Consider the following 21,652-nt stretch of genomic DNA (forward strand, 5'->3'; position numbering starts at 1 on the left):
CAGCATGGCCATCTCTCAGTGTGTAGTTCATATTGCACTCCACTAGAGTGTGCGTTTGGGCACCATCATCCATATGCGTATTTCATGACCAAAGGAAGGAATGCTCATACAACGAGAGTCTAGTACCCCCGCAATTCCCGAGCCTCGATGTGGGCTACAGCTCGGACGGACAAATGATTGTCAATGGAATACTTGACACAGCCCAGCTCGAATCACTATCGGTTTGTGCGTCCGCTCCTCGGCGTTCCTTACCCTTATCTTTACAGTTTTGTTATTTTTCAGAATTGACCAAGATGTAGGCTAACTAGCTGTTTTTGATCCGGACGAGGGGAACGGGAAAAAAATTTGCAAATGTAAAAAAGAAAATAATGTCGTGAGTCGCTGGAAGTTTCGTGCGTTTTCCCATTAGAACGTTCTGATTTGGGGATGACTCGTCCACTTTGAATATACAGTTGATATTCATCGCAAAGTGTGGTAGGTTATTTTATGATCAGATGTAGGCTACTCTTTGTAACGCATTTTGCCATACGCTTCTAGTCAATTTGGGTACTAAAATGCTACTGTTCGTGATATATTTCAGTTTTCGTCCTTTTTGTATTTTCTGTCGAATTACAGGAGACTGAAGTAGGCTAGGGTATTCACATTGCATGTGGTGTAGTCGGAACGGAATAGTCGGTCATCAAACCAGTAAAGGAACACTAGGACCTCGTGGGGACTTGTTCTTATCCAATTCGTGTAATAGTGGCAAATATATCTGCTCAAGTAGACTCTTTTTTATTTTTTATAAAAACGTTTTGAATTATTATTATTTCTTATCATTAGATAGCTGTTTTATATTCCATGTTATTATTGTGGTCTCTGTAGAAGCTCGGGGAACCTTTTTGATCGAACTTCTTGCGGGGTGCCAGAGGGCATGGGAGAAGCAAGTCCCGCAGCAGGAGGGTTCGTACCAATGTTAGGTCTTGGTATGGTGGGCTCCATGCCAGTCGGGGGGGTTACGGGGCCGCTCGCGAGCTCCCGGGGCTCTGCCGTCCCGCAGCTTCACAGCGCCATAGTGGAACGGTTACGCGCGCGGATAGAACTGTGTCGAAGGCATCACTCCACCTGTGAGAACCGGTACCAGCGAGGCCAGGCCGAGAACTCTGACCGGGAACACGAGAGTACTCTTCACCTGCTGAACATTGTGCATCAGGGACCCGGGAATAGGAAAACCAAGGGGAGCCGGGCTTCGAACCAACAACCTCCAGACTACAGCAGAGTTAATGGAGAACAGAAATGCCAGAGCTCCTCAGAGGGAGACCAGAAGATCTCTACACGAATAGCAGTAAGTGATGATGATGATGACACTTGAGGGATTTTGGAATAAGATTACTTTATTCGTCAATTGTACAAGACATCCAACCGAAATTAGATTTCCACTTTATCCCAACCCCTCCCAAAGACGCACATACATATAGAGGTTGGAGCGGGTGCTGCCACACTTGGGCGCCTGTGCAGCAGTTGTGGTGGGGGGTTGCTCAAGGGCACAACGGCAGGCAATGGCATCTAGGATTTGATACCAGCAACCCTCTGGTTGCCAGCTCACTTCCCGCCTGATTTTTCCCATCAGACACGGGATTCAAACTGGCAACCTTCCAGTTGCTGGCTCGCCTCTCTAACTGCTAGGCTACATTACCTTCCGACCTGCAGTCTGTATCCCTAAATCCATCCCTAAATCCATCACTAACTACAGTCTGCATCCCAAACTACATCCCTAACTACACCCCTAACTACAGTCTGCATCCCAAACTACATCCCTAACTACACCCCTAACTACAGTCTGCATCCCAAACTACATCCCTAACTACACCCCTAACTACAGTCTGCATCCCAAACTACATCCCTAACCACCCCACTAACTACAGTCTACATTGCTAACTACACCCCTAACTACAGTCTGCACCACTAACCACCCCACTAACTACAGTCTACATTGCTAACTACACCCCTAACTACAGTCTGCATCCCTAACTACACCCCTAACTACAGTCTGCACCACTAACCACCACACTAACTACAGTCTACATTGCTAACTACACCCCTAACTACAGTCTGCATCCCTAACTACACCCCTAACTACAGTCTGCACCACTAACCACCCCACTAACTACAGTCTACATTGCTAACTACACCCCTAACTACAGTCTGCATCCCTAAATGCACCCCTAACTACATTCATAAGTACATTCCTAACTACATTTTACATTTTACAGTCTGCATATAACTACAGTCTGCATCCCTAAATACACCCCTAAGTGCATCCCTACATACATCACTAAATACATCCCTAACTACATCCCTAACTACAGTCTACATCCCTAACTACAGTCTACATCCCTAACTACAGTCTACATCCCTAACTACAGTCTACATCCCTAACTACATCCCTAACTACAGTCTACATCCCTAACTACAGTCTGCATCCCTAACTACAGTCTACATCCCTAACTACAGTCTACATCCCTAACTACAGTCTACATCCTTAACTACAGTCTACATCCCTAACTACAGTCTACATCCCTAACTACAGTCTACATCCCTAACTACAGTCTGCATCCCTAACTACAGTCTACATCCCTAACTACAGTCTACATCCCTAACTACATCCCTAACTACAGTCTACATCCCTAACTACAGTCTACATCCCTAACTACAGTCTACATCCCTAACTACAGTCTACATCCCTAACTACAGTCTACATCCTTAACTACAGTCTACATCCCTAACTACAGTCTACATCCCTAACTACAGTCTACCTCCCTAACTACAGTCTACATCCCTAACTACAGTCTACATCCCTAACTACATCCCTAACTACAGTCTACATCCCTAACTACAGTCTACATCCCTAACTACAGTCTACTTCCCTAACTACAGTCTACATCCCTAACTACAGTCTACATCCCTAACTACAGTCTACATCCCTAACTACAGTCTACATCCCTAACTACAGTCTACATCCCTAACTACAGTCTACATCCCTAACTACAGTCTACATCCCTAACTACAGTCTACATCCTTAACTACAGTCTACATCCCTAACTACAGTCTACATCCCTAACTACAGTCTACATCCCTAACTACAGTCTACATCCCTAACTACAGTCTACATCCTTAACTACAGTCTACATCCCTAACTACAGTCTACATCCCTAACTACAGTCTACATCCTTAACTACAGTCTACATCCCTAACTACAGTCTACATCCCTAACTACAGTCTACATCCCTAACTACAGTCTACATCCTTAACTACAGTCTACATCCCTAACTACAGTCTACATCCCTAACTACAGTCTACATCCCTAACTACAGTCTACATCCTTAACTACAGTCTACATCCCTAACTACATCCCTAACTACAGTCTACATCCCTAACTACAGTCTACATCCCTAACTACAGTCTACATCCCTAACTACAGTCTACATCCCTAACTACAGTCTACATCCTTAACTCTAATGTTGTTGATGGATAAAAAGTATCAAAATGAATCTTACTTTGGAGGATGCATGTAAGGACAGTTATGAAAATTGCACTTGACAGTCAAAGTGCTAGAAAGGTAAAGGTGTCAGGATAACATGAACCAAAACGTTCAAACCCTCTGCAAACAAAATTCATACATTTTGACTAGAGTGGGTGTGTGTGAATGTGTGTTAAACATCTCTCTGAGACAATTTACATGTATATACACAGTACCAGTCGAAAGTTTGGACACACCTACTCATTCAAGGGTTTTTCTTTATTTTTACTATTTTCTACATTTTAGAATAATAGTGAAGACATCAAAACTGTGAAATAACACATATGGAATCATGTAGTAACCCAAAAAGTGTTAAATAAATCAAAATATATTTGAGATTCTTCAAAGTAGCCACCCTTTTGCCTTGATGACAGCTTTGCACACTCTTGGCATTCTCTCAACCAGCTTCACCTAGAATGCTTTTCCAACAGTCTTGAAGGAGTTCCCACATATGCTGAGCACTTGTTGGCTGCTTTTCCTTCCCTCTGCCGTCCGACTCATCCCAAACCATCTCAATTGGGTTGAGGTCGGGTGATTGGGCGGCAGGTAGCTTAGTGGGTAAGAGCGTTGTGCCAGTAACCGAAAGGTCGCTGGTTCTAATCCCCGAGCCGACTAGGTGAAAAATCTGTCGATGTGCCCTTAAGCAAGGCACTTAACCCTAATTGCTCCTGTAAGTCGCTCTGGATAAGAGCGTCTGCTAAATGACTAAAATGTAAAAATGTAATTGTGGAGGCCAGGTCATCTGATGCAGCACTCCATCACTCTCCTTCTTGGTAAAATAGCCCTTACACAGCCTGGAGGTGTGTTGGGTCATTGTCCTGTTGAAAAACAAATGATAGTCCCACTAAGCCCAAACCAGATGGGATGGCGTATCGCTGCAGAATGCTGTGGTAGCCATGCTGGTTAAGTGTGCCTTGAATTTTAAATAAATCACAGACAGTGTCACTAGCAAAGCACCCCCACACCATCACACCTCCTCCTCCATGCTTCATGGTGGGAACCACACATGCGGAGATCATCCGTTCACCTACTCTACATCTCACAAAGACACAGCGGTTGGAACCAAAAATCTCGAATTTGGACTCATCAGACCAAAGGACAGATTTCCACTGGTCTAATGTCCTTTGCTCGTGTTTCTTGGCCCAGGCAGGTCTCTTCTTTTTATTGGTGTCCTTTAGTAGTGATTTCTTTGCAGCAATTCGACCATGAAGGCCTGATTCACACAGTCCCCTCTGAACAGTTGATGTTGAGATGTGTCTGTTACATGAACTCTGTGAAGCATTTATTTGGGCTGCAGTTTCTGAGGCTGGTAACTCTAATGCACTTATCCTCTGCAGCAGAGGTAACTCTGGGTCTTCCATTCCTGTGGCGGTCCTCATGAGAGCCAGTTTCATCATAGCGCTTGATGGTTTTTGCAAATGCACTTGAAGAAACTTTAAAAGTTATTGAAATGTTCCGTATTGACTGACCTTCATGTCTTAAAGTCATGATGGACTGTCATTTCTCTTTGCTTATTTGAGCTGTTCTTGCCATAATATGGACTTGGTCTTTTACCAAATAGGGCTATCTTCTGTATACCACCCCTACCTTGTCACAATGCAATTGATTGGCTCAAACGCATTAAGAAGGAAATACATTCCATGAATTCACTTTTAACAAGGCACACCTGTTAATTGAAATGCATTCCAGGTGACTACCTCATGAAGCTGGTTGAGAGAATGCCAAGAGTGTGCAAAGGGTGGCTATTTGAATAATCTCAAATACATTTGTTTAACACTTTTTTGGTTACTACATGATTCCATATGTGTTATTTCATAGTTTATGTCTTCACTATTATTTTACAATGTAGAAAATAGTCAAAATAAAGAAAAACCCTTCAATGAGTAGGTGTGTCCAAACGTTTGAGTGGTACTGTGGATATATATATATATATATATATATTCCGGACTCTGACATTGCTTCTTCCGATATTTCTTAATTACTTCCTGGATTATGTGTGTATTGGTAGGTATTACTGCACTGTTGGAGCTAGAAACACAATAATTTCACTACAAATGCAATAACATCTGCAAATCTGTGTATGCGACCAATAAACTTGAATTTGATTTGATGCACACACACACACACACACACACACACACACACACACACACACACACACACACACACACTTTTACCCTCATCACATGCTGCTGCTACTCTGTTCTTTATTTTACTCTTATTATTATTATCTATCCTGATGTCTAGTCACTTTACCCTGCCTTCATGTCCATATCTACCTCAAATACCTTATTATTATCTATCCTGATGCCTAGTCACTTTACCCTGCCTTCATGTACATATCTACCTCAAATACCTTATTATTATATATCCTGAATCCTAGTCACTTTACCCTGCCTTAATATACATATCTACCTCAAATACCTTATTATTATCTATCCTGATGCCTAGTCACTTTACCCTGCCTTCATGTACATATCTACCTCAAATACTTCATACCCCTGCATATAGCTCCACATTGATCTGGTACAGGTACTTCCTGTATATAGCTCCACATTGATCTGGTACATCCTGTATATAGCTCCACATTGATCTGGTACTGGTACTTCCTGTATATAGCTCCACATTGATCTGGTACTGGTACTTCCTGTATATAGCTCCACATTGATCTGGTACTGGTACTTCCTGTATATAACTCCACATTGATCTGGTACTGGTACTCCCTGTATATAGCTCCACATTGATCTGGTACTGGTACTCCCTGTATATAGCTCCACATTGATCTGGTACTGGTACTGCCTGTATATAGCTCCACATAGATTTGGTACTGGTACTTCCTGTATATAGCTCCACATTGATCTGGTACTCCCTGTATATAGCTCCACATTGATCTGGTACTTCCTGTATATAGCTCCACGTTGATCTGGTACTTCCTGTATATAGCTCCATTCTTGTGTATTTTATTCCTCTTGAGTTACTATTTTTAATTTGTATTATAATTGTTTTAAAGCATTGTTGGGGTGAGCTCATAAGCAAGCATTTCACGGTTAAGTCTACACCCGTTGTATTCGGGGCGTGTGGCTTATCTTATTTGAATATAGACGTTTGCATTATACTAAGTAACTCCTCTATAATGCAGATACAGGCATTGATAGTATTTCCCTAAAAAAATAAATATTACATTTGCTTTTATAATGAATAATAACATGATTACCCAAACATCCATATTTCTTCTGAAGGGTGTAGAAAATACACATTTATGTGCAACTCATTTACATACACAGTAGGAGAGTATCTGTTACGTCCTATACCAGTACTGCTAATGGACACACTAAGGAGGAAAGCTCAGAAGACTGTCTGAGTTTCTCTGTGTGTGTGTGTGTGTGTGTGTGTGTGCCAACCGTTTGCCTGTGAATTTGCTGATTTGACCAGTTTCCTGTGCTGTATGAGGCATCTATGGTAAGGGACACGGCCGACCAGCCAAGCTGAGGTGGGAGATTTATCTGGTTGTTTTTCTCTCATTAGACCCCGGGGAGTTGGACATGCAGACTATAGGCTATGAAACGGTTCCCAAGGAATGTTTCAATATCATGTCAAAATGGGAGAGATGAGACTATATTTGCAAGCGTCTGTCTGGCTGTCTGTCTCTCTCTCTCTCTCTCTCCCCCCCTCCCCTCTCTCTCTCTTTCTTTCTCTCTCCCCCCTTCCGCCCCTCTCTCTCTCTCTCCTCCCCCCTCCTCTCTCTCTCTCTCTCTCCTCCCCCTCCTCTCTCTCTCTCCTCCCCCCTCCTCTCTCTCTCTCTCCTCCCCCCTCCTCTCTCTCTCTCCTCCCCCTCCTCTCTCTCTCTCCTCCCCCCTCATCTCTCTCTCTCTCCTCCCCCCTCCTCTCTCTCTCTCCTCCCCCTCCTCTCTCTCTCCTCCCCCCTCATCTCTCTCTCTCTCCTCCCCCCTCCTCTCTCTCTCTCTCTCTCCTCCCCCCTCTCTCTCTCTCTCCTCCATGATTCATATCGTTTATGGAAACAGATATTATTTTGCCTAATTTAGGGTAGCTTCCTTTAAATCATGAATTACATTACAGTAGGTTAAATACAGCGCTAACGTGCAATATTTTGCTATTTTTAGGTCAGTAATCTGGGGAGATTTATAGATGCAGTATCAGTCAGTAATCTAGGGAGATTTTATAGATGCAGTATCAGTCAGTAAGCTAGGGAGATTTTATAGATGCAGTATCAGTCAGTAATCTAGGGAGATTTTATAGATGCAGTATCAGTCAGTAATCTAGGGAGTTTTATAGATGCAGTATCAGTCAGTAATCTAGGGAGATTTTATAGATGCAGTATCAGTCGTAATCTGGGTAGATTTTATAGATATGCAGTATCAGTCAGTAATCTAGGTAGATCTTATAGATGCGGTATCAGTTTATAGATGCAGTATCAATTGGTAATCTAGGTAGATTTTATAGATGCAGTATCAGTCAAATCAAATCAAATATTATTTGTCACATACACGTGTTTAGCAGATATTATTGCGGGTGTAGCGAAATGCTTGTGCTTCTAGCTCCGACAGTGCAGTAATATCTAACAAGTAATATCTAACAATTTCACAACATATACCCAATACACACAAAACTAGTAAGGAATGGAATTTAAGAAAATATACATATATGGACAAGCAATGACAGAGCGGCATGGACTAAGATACAGTAGAATAGTATAGAATGCAGTATATACATATGAGATGAGTAGTGCAAGATATGTAAACATTATTAAAGTGACTAGTGATCCATTTCTTAAAGTGGCCAGTGATTTCAATAGGCAGCAGCAGCCTCTAATGTGCTAGTAATGGCTGTTTAACAGTCTGATGGCCTTGAGATAGAAACTGTTTTTCATTCTCTCGGTCCCAGCTATGATGCACCTGTACTGACCTCGCCTTCAGGATGATAGCGGGGTGAACAGGCAGTGGCTCAGGTGGTTGATGTCCTTGATTATCTTTTTGGCCTTCCTGTGACATCGGGTGCTGTATGTGTCTTGGAGGGCGGGTAGTTTGCCCCCGGTAATGCATTCGGCAGACCGCACCACCCTCTGGAGAGCCCTGCGGTTGCGGGCGGTGCAGTTGCCGTACCAGGCGGTGATACAGCCCGACAGGATGCTCTCAATTGTGCATCTGTAAAAGTTTGTGAGGGTTTTAGGTGCCAAGCCAAATTTCTTCAGCCTCCTGAGGTTGAAGAGGCTCTGTTGCGCCTTCTTCAACACACTGTCTGCGTGGGTGGACCATTTCAGTTTGTCGGTGATGTGTACGCCAAGGAACTTGAAGCTTTCCACCTTCTCCACTGCGGTCCCGTCGATGTGAATAGGGGGGTGCACCCTCTTCTGTTTCCTGAAGTCCACGATCATCTCCTTTTTTATGTTGACGTTGGGTGAGAGGTTATTTTCCTGGCGCCACACTCCCAGAGCCCTCGCCTCCTCCCTGTAGGCGGTCTCGTCATTGTTGGTAATCAAGCCTACTACTGTTGAGTCTTCAGCAAACTTGATGATTGAGTTGGAGGCGTGCTTGGCCACGCAGTCATGGGTGAACAGGGAGTACAGGAGGGGGCTGAGCACATGGGGATCAGCGAAGGGGTGTTGTTTCCTACCTTCACCACCTGGGGGCGGCCCGTCAGGAAGTCCAGGACCCAGTTGCACAGGGTGGGGTTCAGACCCAAGGCCTCGAGCTTGATGATGAGCTTGGAGGGTACTATGGTGTTGAATGCTGAGCTATAGTCAATGAACAGCATTCTTACATAGGTATTCCTCTTGTCCAGATGGGATAGGACAGTGTGCAGTGTGATGGCGATTGCATCGTCTGTGGATCTATTGGGGCGGCAAGCAAATTGAAGTGGGTGTAGGGTGACAGGTAAGGTAGAGGTGATATGATCCTTGACTAGTCTCTCAAAGCACTTCATGATGACAGAGGTGAATGCTACAGGGCGATAGTCATTTAGTTCAGTTACCTTTGCTTTCTTGGCTACAGGAACAATGGTGGCCATCTTGAAGCATGTGGAAACAGCAGACTGGGAAAGGGAGAGATTGAATATGTCCGTAAACACACCAGCCAGCTGGTCTGCACATGCTCTGAGGACGCGGCTAGGGATGCCATCAGGGCCGGCAGCCTTGCGGGGGTTAACATGCTTAAATGTCTATTTATTTTATATATTTTTTTTGGGGGGGGGGGGGGTTAGATCAGCTTAATATTGCAGATAGATTGTAACTTCCATCAATGTAATTGTCTGCATCACTTCCAATCCCCCATGTTTATTTATATATACATACATACATACATACATACACACATACACGCACACATACATACATACATACATACATACATACATACATACATACATACATACATACACACACACACATACATATACACACATACAGTGAGGGAAAAAAGTATTTGATCCCCTGCTGATTTTCTACGTTTGCCCACTGACAAAGAAATTAGCAGTCTATAATTTTAATGGTAGGTTTATTTGAACAGTGAGAGACAGAATAAGAACAACAAAAATCCAGAAAAACGCATATCAAAAATGTTATAAATTGATTTGCATTATATAATGAGGGAAATAAGTATTTGACCCCTCTGCAAAACATGACTTAGGACTTGGTGGCAAAACCCTTGTTGGCAATCACAGAGGTCAGACGTTTCTTGTAGTTGGCCACCAGGTTTGCACACATCTCAGGAGGGATTTTGTCCCACTCCTCTTTGCAGATCTTCTCCAAGTCATTAAGGTTTCGAGGCTGACGTTTGGCAACTCGAACCTTCAGCTCCCTCCACAGATTTTCTATGGGATTAAGGTCTGGAGACTGGCTAGGCCACTCCAGGACCTTAATGTGCTTCTTCTTGAGCCACTCCTTTGTTTCCTTGGCCGTGTGTTTTGGGTCATTGTCATGCTGGAATATCCATCCACGAACCATTTTCAATGCCCTGGCTGAGGGAAGGAGGTTCTCACCCAAGAGTTGATGGTACATGGCCCCGTCCATTGTCCCTTTGATGCGGTGAAGTTGTCCTGTCCCCTTAGCAGAAAAACACCCCCAAAGTATAATGTTTCCACCTCCATGTTTGACGGTGGGGATGATGTTCTTGGGGTCATATGCAGCATTCCTCCTCCTCCAAACACGGCGAGTTGAGTTGATTCCAAAGAGCTCGATTTTGGTCTCATCTGACCACAACACTTTCACCCAGTTCTCCTCTGAATCATTCAGACGTTCATTGGCAAACTTCAGACAGGCCTGTATATGTGCTTTCTTGAGCAGGGGGACCTTGCGGGCGCTGCAGGATTTCAGTCCTTCACGGCGTAGTGTGTTACCAATTGTTTTCTTGGTGTCTATGGTCCCAGCTGCCTTGAGATCATTGACAAGATCCTCCCGTGTAGTTCTAGGCTGATTCCTCACCGTTCTCATGATCATTGCAACTCCACAAGGTGAGATCTTGCATGGAGCCCCAGGACGAGGGAGATTGACAGTTATTTTGTGTTTCTTCCATTTGCGAATAATCGCACCAACTGTTGTCACCTTCTCACCAAGTTGCTTGGTGATGGTCTTGTAGCCCATTCCAGCCTTGTGTAGGTCTACAATCTTGTCCCTGACATCCTTGTAGAGCTCTTTGGTCTTGGCCATGGTGGAGAGTTTGGAATCTGATTGATTGATTGCTTCTGTGGACAGGTGTCTTTTATACAGGTAACAAGCTGAGATTAGGAGCACTCCCTTTAAGAGTGTGCTCCTAATCTCAGCTCGTTACCTGTATAAAAGACACCTGGGAGCCAGAAATCTTTCTGATTGAGATGGGGTCAAATACTTATTTCCCTCATTAAAATGCAAATCAATTTATAACATTTTTGACATGCGTTTTTCTGGATTTTTTTGTTGTTATTCTGTCTCTCACTGTTCAAATAAACCTACCATTAAAATTATAGACTGATCATTTCTTTTTCAGTGGGCAAATGTACAAAATCAGCAGGGGATCAAATACTTTTTTCCCTCACTGTACACACACACATACATACATACATACATACATACATACATACATACATACATACATACATACATACATACATACATACATACATACACACACACACATACATATCCTTTAAAAAATATATATATATTCCCCTTTATTACTTTCCAACCCCGCCACCCTTTCCCCACTTGGAGTAAACTAGTGAACAACAACACCCAGGCCTCTACTTCCAGCTTATACCCACTATCTACATTTTATGGACACAGTCAATTTGACAATAATTACATTTTGTTTGTTCTTTCTCCTGAACTTCTTCTACCCTCAACCTCTCCGATCATTTTCATGATGTCCATCCGGTTTGCTTCTATATGCCATATCTTTCTAACTGTGCTCCTTCACAAAAGCTCCCAACCTACAACCTATATACTTATTATGGACACAGTATGCTTACATTATTAGTTATCTTGTTATTATTTGTTGTTAGTTGTTTTAGTCCCATCCTTCAATTCCATTCAACACCTCCCATCTATCTCTTAACACCATCCATATAGGATTTCTATTTGCCATACATGTATATATTTCAACTGTACTGTGATGTTTCACAAAAGTTCTGAACCATTCTATTATCATTGTTTCTACAGATTGTGAATTGAAAATAAACATTTTTGCTAATAGTATTATTATGTTATTGATCGATTGACTATGACTTTTCAGATCACCCAGTAATGCTATCTGCAGGGTTAGCTCCAGGTAAATATTGCAATCCTTCAGCCATTCCTGGACCTGTGACCAAAAACAAGCTACAAATGGACAGTACCAAAACAAATGATCTAATGATTCTGTCTCTTCGCAGCAAAATCTGCAGAGCTGGGAAGATTGTATCCCCCATATAAATAACATTCTATTGGTTGCAAGAATTTTATATAATAATTTAAATTGAAAGATTCTAAGTTTTGAATCCGGTGTCGTTTTGCGTATCAGTTCATAAACACTATGTCATGGGATCGGTACGTCAAAAATCTCTTCCCAACTATTTTGCAATCTATATGGGATGGCTGTCAATCCTTTGGTCCTTAAATGAAACTGGTATAGTTTTTTATTTATCACAGTTTTCTTTAACCAATTATTGTCTTTAATGCAAGGCCGACAGACAAGTTCCTTACTTTCTCCCCCTTCCACTTTCCTCTTCCATTTTTGCGGTAAGGCTGCAATTGTTTGGTTGTAATTTTGGGTAGAGCAGACATTTCCATATGTTTTTGTTAGCTGCATGTGCGACATAACTCCACCAGTCCTACCGATGATATCATTTACAAAGATTATACCTTTTTTAAACATTTTGTCAAAAAAAAAAGTTTTTTTGTCAATTAGTATATTTGAGTTTAACCACAATATTTGTTGCATTGTTTGTTCTGTCATTTCTGGAGGATTATATTGAAATTGCAACCCACTTTCTATGGCTTGTTTTAGAAAATAGTGATATCTGGGAGATGATTTCCTTTTCAAATAACTGAAAGTGAGAGGTTGTAATCTAAATAAAACTAATTTGCTAGAGAACCAGTTCGGATTTAAGTATAACTTTTGTATGACTGAAGCTTTTAGTGATAGGTCTAATGCTTTAATATTTAATAATTTCTGTCCTCCGAATTCATATTCATTATATAAATAGGCCTTTCTTAATCACGTTGGCCACAGAGAAGGAGAGGCCACAGTCCTTGGTAGTGGGCCTCGTCAGTGGCATTGTCTTAAATGTAAAATGTGTTATCCTCAAAGCGGGCGAAGAAGGTGTTTAGCTTGTCTGGAAGCGAGACGTCGGTGACGTGGCTGGTTTTCCTTTTATAATCCGTGATTGTCTGTAGACCCTGCCACATACGTCTCGTGTCTGAGCCGTTGAATTGCGACTCCACTTTGTCTCTATACTGATGTTTTGCCAGTTTAATTGCCTTGCGGAGTGAGTAGCTACACTGTTTGTATTCTGCCATAATCCCAGTCACCTTGCCATGGTTGAATATGGTGGTTCGCACTTTCAGATTGGCACGAATGCTGTCATCTATCCACGTTTCTGGTTAGGGTAGGTTTTAATAGTCACAGTGGGCACAACATCACCTATACACTTCCTGATAAACTCAGTCACCGTTTCAGTGTATTCGTCTAAATTATTTTCGGAAGCTACCCGGAACATATCCCAGTCCGTGTGATCAAAACAATCTTGAAGTGTGGATTCTGATTGGTCAGACCAGCGTTGAATAGTCCTTAGCACGGGTATTTCCCGTTTGAGTTTCTGCCTATAGGAAGGGAAGAGCAAAATGGAGTCGTGGTCAGATTTGCCGAATGGAGGGCGACGGGAGGGCCTTATAACCATCCCGGAAGTTTGAATAGCAATGGTCGAGGATTTTGGCAGCGCAAGTACAACAGTCGATATGTTGATAGAACTTCGGCAGCATAGTTCTCACATTTTCTTTGTTAAAATCCCCAGCTACAATAAATGCAGCCTCATGATATGTGGTTTCAGTTTGCATAAAGTCCAGTGAAGTATCGGCTTGAGGGGGGATATGTAGCCCCGTGTAGCTCAGTTGGTAGAGCATGGCGCTTGCAACGCCAGGGTTGTGTGTTCGATTCCCACAGGGGGCCAGTATGAAAATGTATGCCCTGACTAACAGTAAGTCGCTCTGGATAAGAGCGTCTGCTAAATGACTAAAATGTAAATGTAAATATACGCGGCCGTGACTATAACCGAAGAAAAAAGAGAATTATCTTGGGAGATAATACGGTCTGCATTTGATTGTGAGGTATTCTAGATCGGGTGAACAGAAGGACTTGATTTCCTGTATGTTACTACAATTACACCACGAGTCGTTAATCATGAAACACACACCTCCGCTCTTCTGCTTCCCGGAGAGATATTTATTCCTGTCTGCGCAATGAACTGAGAACCCCTGTGGCTGGACTGATTTCGACAGAATATCCCCAGAGAGTCATGTTTCCGTGAAACAAAGTATGTTACAGGCCTTGATGTCTCTCTGGAAAGAAATCCTTTGAGTTCGTCGATCTTGTTAACCAAAGACTGAACATTAGCGAGTAGTATATTTGGAAGCGGTGGGTGGTGTGCGCACCTCCTATGTCGAACCAGCAGGCCGCTCCGAGTGCCTCTCCTCCGCAGGCTATGTTTTGGGGCAGCCGCTGGAATCAGTTCAGTTGCCCTGGGGAGAGCAAACACAGGATCTGCTTCGGGAAAGTCGTATTCCTTGTCGTAATGCTGGTGAGTTACCGCCGCTCTGATATCCAATAGTTTTCCCTGGCTGTATGTAATGATACAAAACACTTTCTGAGCTAATAATGTAAAAAATAATACATACAAAAACAAAATACTGCAAAGCTTCCTAAGAGCTAGTTGCGAGGCCGCCATCTTCGTCGGCGCCAGGTATCATCAGTAATCTAGGTAGATTTTATAGATGCAGGATCAGTCAGTAATCTGGGTAGATCTTGATTTTATAGAGATGCGGTATCAGTCAGTAATCTGGGTAGATCTTGACTTTATAGAGATGCGGTATGTAAACCTGACTCATCGTTATAGTTTTGATGGTTTAGTTTAGAAGTAAGGTTGTCACAGACAGAGCTGCGACCTGGCCAAGATAAAGCAAAGCAGTGCGATAAAAACAACACAGAGTTACATATGGGGTAAACAAAACATAAAGTCAAAAATACAACCGAAAATATATATACAGTGTGTGCAAATGTAGTAAGTTATGGAGGTAAGGCAATAAATAGGCCATAGTGCAAAATAATTACAATTTAGTATTAACACTGGAGTGATAGATGTGCAGAAGATGATGTGCAAATAGAGATACTGGGGTGCAAATTAGCAAAATAAATAACAATATAGGGATGAGGTAGTTGGGTGGGCTAATTACAGATGGGCTGTGTACAGGTGCAGTGATCGGTAAGGTGCTCTGACAACTGATGCTTAAAGTTAATGAGGGAGATAAGTGTCTCCAGCTTCAGAGATTTTTGTAGTTCGTTCCAGTCATTGGCAGCAGAGAATTGGAAGGAATGGCGGCCAAAGGAGGTGTTGGCTTTGGGGTGACCAGTGAGATACAGTGGGGAGAACAAGTATTTGATACACTGCCGATTTTGCAGGTTTTCCTACTTACAAAGCATGTAGAGGTCTGTAATTTTTATCATAGGTACACTTCAACTGTGAGAGACAGAAACATGACTCTGTATACAAAATGGTGTCGTCTGCGTAGAGGTGGATCTGAGTCACCAGCAGCAAGAGCGACGTCATTGATATATATCTGGCCCTTCATTGGACACTGTGTTAACAAACCTCCAAACGAGCTTCAATGCTATACAACACTCCTTCCGTGGCCTCCAATTGCTCTTAAACGCTAGTAAAACTAAATGCATGCAGTGTGTTTTACAGTATTAGACCAACATTATAGAACTACATATTTTACACTTTCATCAGATAGTAATCTGGCCACCGCCCCTCTGCCTGCCTGCCTGCCCGCCCGCCTTCCTACCCGCCTGCCCGCCTGCCCCCCTGCCTACCTGCCCACCCGCCCCCCTGCCCACCCGCCCCCCCTGCCTGCCCGCCTGCCCCCCTGCCTGCCTTCCTACCCGCCCACCTGCCTGCCCCCCTGCCTGCCCGCCCCCCTGCCTGCCTTCCTTTCCCATGACTATAAAAGACACAGATAGCAGCCAACATAGGATGTGAAACGGTTTAGCAAACACAGGGTCTGTGTTCCAAATTGCACCCTATTCCCTATATAGTGCACTACTTTTGACCAGAGCCCTGGGCACAGCAGAGCACGGTTCTGGTCAGTAGTGCGCTATATAGGGAATAGGGTGCCGGCCTCGACTCGGTCTGCTCCGCGGTGTGTGCTACGTGTGTGTGTGTGTGTGCTATCATACCCTATTATCAGAACTTTAACATAAGGCGGCAGGTAGCTTAGTGGTTAAGAGCGTTGTGCCAGTAACCAAAAGGTCGCTGGTTCTAATCCCCGAGCCGACTAGGTGAAAAATCTGTCTGTGCCCTTGAGCAAGGCACTTAATCCTAATTGCTCCTGTAAGTCGCTCTGGATAAGAGCGTCTGCTAAATGACAAAAAAATATAATAATTATATGCTCAGACCGTGGAGATGATAGCAGCGCGAGCAATATAAATATTTACATTTTAGTCATTTAGCAGACGCTCTTATCCAGAGCGACTTACAGTTAGTGAGTGCATACATTTTCATACTGGCCCCCCGGTGGGAAACGAACCCACAACCATGGCGTTGCAAGCACCATGCTCTACCAACTGAGCTACATTTCCTGGCTTGTGTTTTCTTTGACTCCAACAGGCCTTGAACATGTAATAGTGGTGTGCTGACTGCCTGCTGACTGCCTGTTGACTGCCTGTTGACTGCCTGTTGACTGCCTGTTGACTGCCTGTTGGCTTCCTCCCAAATGGCACCCTATTCGCTATATAGTCCACTAATGTAGATCAGAGTCCAATGGGCCCGGGTAGTACGCTATATAGTCCACTAATGTAGATCAGAGTCCAATGGGCCCGGGTAGTACACTATATAGTCCACTAATGTTGATCAGAGTCCAATGGGCCCGGGTAGTACGCTATATAGTCCACTAATGTAGATCAGAGTCCAATGGGCCCGGGTAGTACACTATATAGTCCACTAATGTAGATCAGAGTCCAATGGGCCTGGGTAGTACGCTATATAGTCCACTAATGTTGATCAGAGTCCAATGGGCCCGGGTAGTACGCTATATAGTCCACTAATGTAGATCAGAGTCCAATGGGCCCGGGTAGTACGCTATATAGTCCACTAATGTAGATCAGAGTCCAATGGGCCCGGGTAGTACACTATATAGTCCACTAATGTTGATCAGAGTCCTATGGGCCCGGGTAGTACACTATATAGTCCACTAATGTTGATAAGAGTCCAATGGGCCCGGGTAGTACGCTATATAGTCCACTAATGTTGATCAGAGTCCAATGGGCCCGGGTAGTACGCTATATAGTCCACTAATGTAGATCAGAGTCCAATGGGCCCGGGTAGTACGCTATATAGTCCACTAATGTAGATCAGAGTCCAATGGGCCCGGGTAGTACACTATATAGTCCACTAATGTTGATCAGAGTCCAATGGGCCCGGGTAGTACGCTATATAGTCCACTAATGTTGATCAGAGTCCAATGGGCCCGGGTAGTACGCTATATAGTCCACTAATGTAGATCAGAGTCCAATGGGCCCGGGTAGTACACTATATAGTCCACTAATGTTGATCAGAGTCCAATGGGCCCGGGTAGTACGCTATATAGTCCACTAATGTAGATCAGAGTCCAATGGGCCCGGGTAGTACGCTATATAGTCCACTAATGTTGATCAGAGTCCAATGGACCCGGGAAGTACGCTATATAGTCCACTAATGTTGATCAGAGTCCAATGGGCCCGGGTAGTACGCTATATAGTCCACTAATGTTGATCAGAGTCCAATGGGCCCGGGTAGTACACTATATAGTCCACTAATTTAGATCAGAGTCCAATGGGCCCGGGTAGTACACTATATAGTCCACTAATGTAGATCAGAGTCCAATGGGCCCGGGTAGTACGCTATATAGTCCACTAATGTAGATCAGAGTCCAATGGGCCCGGGTAGTACACTATATAGTCCACTAATGTTGATCAGAGTCCAATGGGCCCGGGTAGTACACTATATAGTCCACTAATGTTGATCAGAGTCCAATGGGCCCGGGTAGTACACTATATAGTCCACTAATGTAGATCAGAGTCCAATGGGCCCGGGTAGTACACTATATAGTCCACTAATGTAGATCAGAGTCCAATGGGCCCGGGTAGTACACTATATAGTCCACTAATGTAGATCAGAGTCCAATGGGCCCGGGTAGTACGCTATATAGTCCACTAATGTTGATCAGAGTCCTATGGGCCCGGGTAGTACGCTATATAGTCCACTAATGTAGATCAGAGTCCAATGGGCCCGGGTAGTATGCTATATAGTCCACTAATGTTGATCAGAGTCCAATGGGCCCGGGTAGTACACTATATAGTCCACTAATGTTGATCAGAGTCCAATGGGCCCGGGTAGTACACTATATAGTCCACTAATGTTGATCAGAGTCCAATGGGCCCGGGTAGTACGCTATATAGTCCACTAATGTAGATCAGAGTCCAATGGGCCTGGGTAGTACGCTATATAGTCCACTAATGTAGATCAGAGTCCTATGGGCCCGGGTAGTACGCTATATAGTCCACTAATGTAGATCAGAGTCCAATGGGCCCGGGTAGTACGCTATATAGTCCACTAATGTAGATCAGAGTCCAATGGGCCCGGGTAGTACGCTATATAGTCCACTAATGTTGATCAGAGTCCAATGGGCCCGGGTAGTACGCTATATAGTCCACTAATGTAGATCAGAGTCCTATGGGCCCGGGTAGTACGCTATATAGTCCACTAATGTTGATCAGAGTCCAATGGGCCCGGGTAGTACGCTATATAGTCCACTAATGTAGATCAGAGTCCAATGGGCCCGGGTAGTACGCTATATAGTCCACTAATGTAGATCAGAGTCCTATGGGCCTGGGTAGTACACTATATAGTCCACTAATGTTGATCAGAGTCCAATGGGCCCGGGTAGTACGCTATATAGTCCACTAATGTTGATCAGAGTCCAATGGGCCCGGGTAGTACGCTATATAGTCCACTAATGTTGATCAGAGTCCAATGGGCCCGGGTAGTACGCTATATAGTCCACTAATGTAGATCAGAGTCCTATGGGCCCGGGTAGTACGCTATATAGTCCACTAATGTAGATCAGAGTCCAATGGGCCCGGGTAGTACGCTATATAGTCCACTAATGTTGATCAGAGTCCAATGGGCCCGGGTAGTACGCTATATAGGGAGATGAGACTTCCATAGGATAGGAGCCAGTGGTTCAGTGTGATCTGGAGACAGTTTTTATACCCAGTCAGTGTCTGCCTCTCTCTCTGTGGTTTACAGATACGTTAGCTTGTTAATGTCAATTTGTTCAAATGTTTACAAGCAGAATTTAACTTATATTTTGATTCTAAATGTTCACCCATTAAATTGTGCAGCACTTAGTGTATTTTCTATTTTCTGTGAAGCGGCTAGCCAGCCAGCTGTGACAGTGTATTTTCTGTGAAGCGGTTAGCCAGCCAGTCAGCTGCGACAGTGTATTTTCTGTGAAGCGGCTAGCCAGCCAACTGACACTGCGACAGTGTATTTTCTGTGAAGCGGCTAGCCAGCCAACTGCCACTGCGACAGTGTATTTTCTGTGAAGCGGCTAGCCAGCCAACTGCCACTGTGACAGTGTATTTTCTGTGAAGCGGCTAGCCAGCCAGCCAGCTGCGACAGTGTATTTTCTGTGAAGCGGCTAGCCAGCCAGCTGACACTGCGACAGTGTATTTTCTGTGAAGCGGCTAGCCAGCCAACTGCCACTGCGACAGTGTATTTTCTGTGAAGCGGCTAGCCAGCCAACTGCCACTGTGACAGTGTATTTTCTGTGAAGCGGCTAGCCAGCCAACTGCCACTGCGACAGTGTATTTTCTGTGAAGCGGCTAGCCAGCCAACTGCCACTGTGACAGTGTATTTTCTATGAAGCGGCTAGCCAGCCAGCTGTGACAGTGTATTTTCTGTGAAGCGGCTAGCCAGCCAACTGACACTGCGACAGTGTATTTTCTGTGAAGCGGCTAGCCAGCCAACTGACACTGTGACAGTGTATTTTCTGTGAAGCGGCTAGCCAGCCAACTGCCACTGTGACAGTGTATTTTCTATGTAGCGGCTAGCCAGCCAACTGCCACTGCGACAGTGTATTTTCTGTGAAGCGGCTAGCCAGCCAACTGCCACTGTGACAGTGTATTTTCTGTGAAGCGGCTAGCCAGCCAACTGCCACTGCGACAGTGTATTTTCTGTGAAGCGGCTAGCCAGCCAACTGACACTGCGACAGTGTATTTTCTGTGAAGCGGCTAGCCAGCCAACTGACACTGTGACAGTGTATTTTCTGTGAAGCGGCTAGCCAGCCAACTGCCACTGTGACAGTGTATTTTCTATGTAGCGGCTAGCCAGCCAACTGCCACTGCGACAGTGTATTTTCTGTGAAGCGGCTAGCCAGCCAACTGCCACTGTGACAGTGTATTTTCTGTGAAGCGGCTAGCCAGCCAACTGCCACTGCGACAGTGTATTTTCTGTGAAGCGGCTAGCCAGCCAACTGCCACTGTGACAGTGTATTTTCTGTGAAGCGGCTAGCCAGCCAACTGACACTGCGACAGTGTATTTTCTGTGAAGCGGCTAGCCAGCAAGCTGACACTGTGACAGTGTATTTTCTGTGAAGCGGCTAGCCAGCCAACTGCCACTGTGACAGTGTATTTTCTATGAAGCGGCTAGCCAGCCAGCCAGCTGCGACAGTGTATTTTCTGTGAAGCGGCTAGCCAGCAAGCTGACACTGTGACAGTGTATTTTCGGTGAAGCGGCTAGCCAGCCAACTGCCACTGTGACAGTGTTTTTTCTGTGAAGCGGCTAGCCAGCCAACTGCCACTGTGACAGTGTATTTTCTGTGAAGCGGCTAGCCAGCCAACTGACACTGCGACAGTGTATTTTCTGTGAAGCGGCTAGCCAGCCAGCTGACACTGTGACAGTGTATTTTCTGTGAAGCGGCTAGCCAGCCAGCCAGCTGCGACAGTGTATTTTCTGTGAAGCGGCTAGCCAGCCAACTGACACTGCGACAGTGTATTTTCTATGAAGCGGCTAGCCAGCCAGCTGTGACAGTGTATTTTCTGTGAAGCGGCTAGCCAGCCAACTGACACTGCGACAGTGTATTTTCTGTGAAGCGGCTAGCCAGCCAACTGACACTGCGACAGTGTATTTTCTGTGAAGCGGCTAGCCAGCCAACTGCCACTGTGACAGTGTATTTTCTGTGAAGCGGCTAGCCAGCAAGCTGACACTGTGACAGTGTATTTTCTATGAAGCGGCTAGCCAGCCAGCTGCCACTGTGACAGTGTATTTTCTGTGAAGCGGCTAGCCAGCCAACTGTGACAGTGTGTTTTCTGT

The 21,652-nt window shown here is 44.4% G+C and overlaps 1 protein-coding gene across 1 annotated transcript in view; it reads left to right on the plus strand.

The window, feature by feature from the left end:
• The first annotated feature begins 402 nt into the window (after window positions 1-402).
• Window positions 403-21,652, plus strand: part of LOC311121969 (mastermind-like protein 2) — a 120,317-nt gene continuing 99,067 nt past the window's right edge. Inside the window, exon 1 of the mRNA XM_084196399.1 lies at window positions 403-1,324. Within this exon, the coding sequence (XP_084052525.1) occupies window positions 914-1,324 (411 nt within the window). The 5' untranslated portion in view covers window positions 403-913. The remainder of the gene's footprint in view (window positions 1,325-21,652) is intronic.

The sequence above is a fragment of the Coregonus lavaretus genome (assembly GCF_964263955.1).
Source record: "Coregonus lavaretus genome assembly, contig: HAP1_SCAFFOLD_329, whole genome shotgun sequence".
NCBI classification, from domain to species: Eukaryota; Metazoa; Chordata; class Actinopteri; order Salmoniformes; family Salmonidae; genus Coregonus; species Coregonus lavaretus.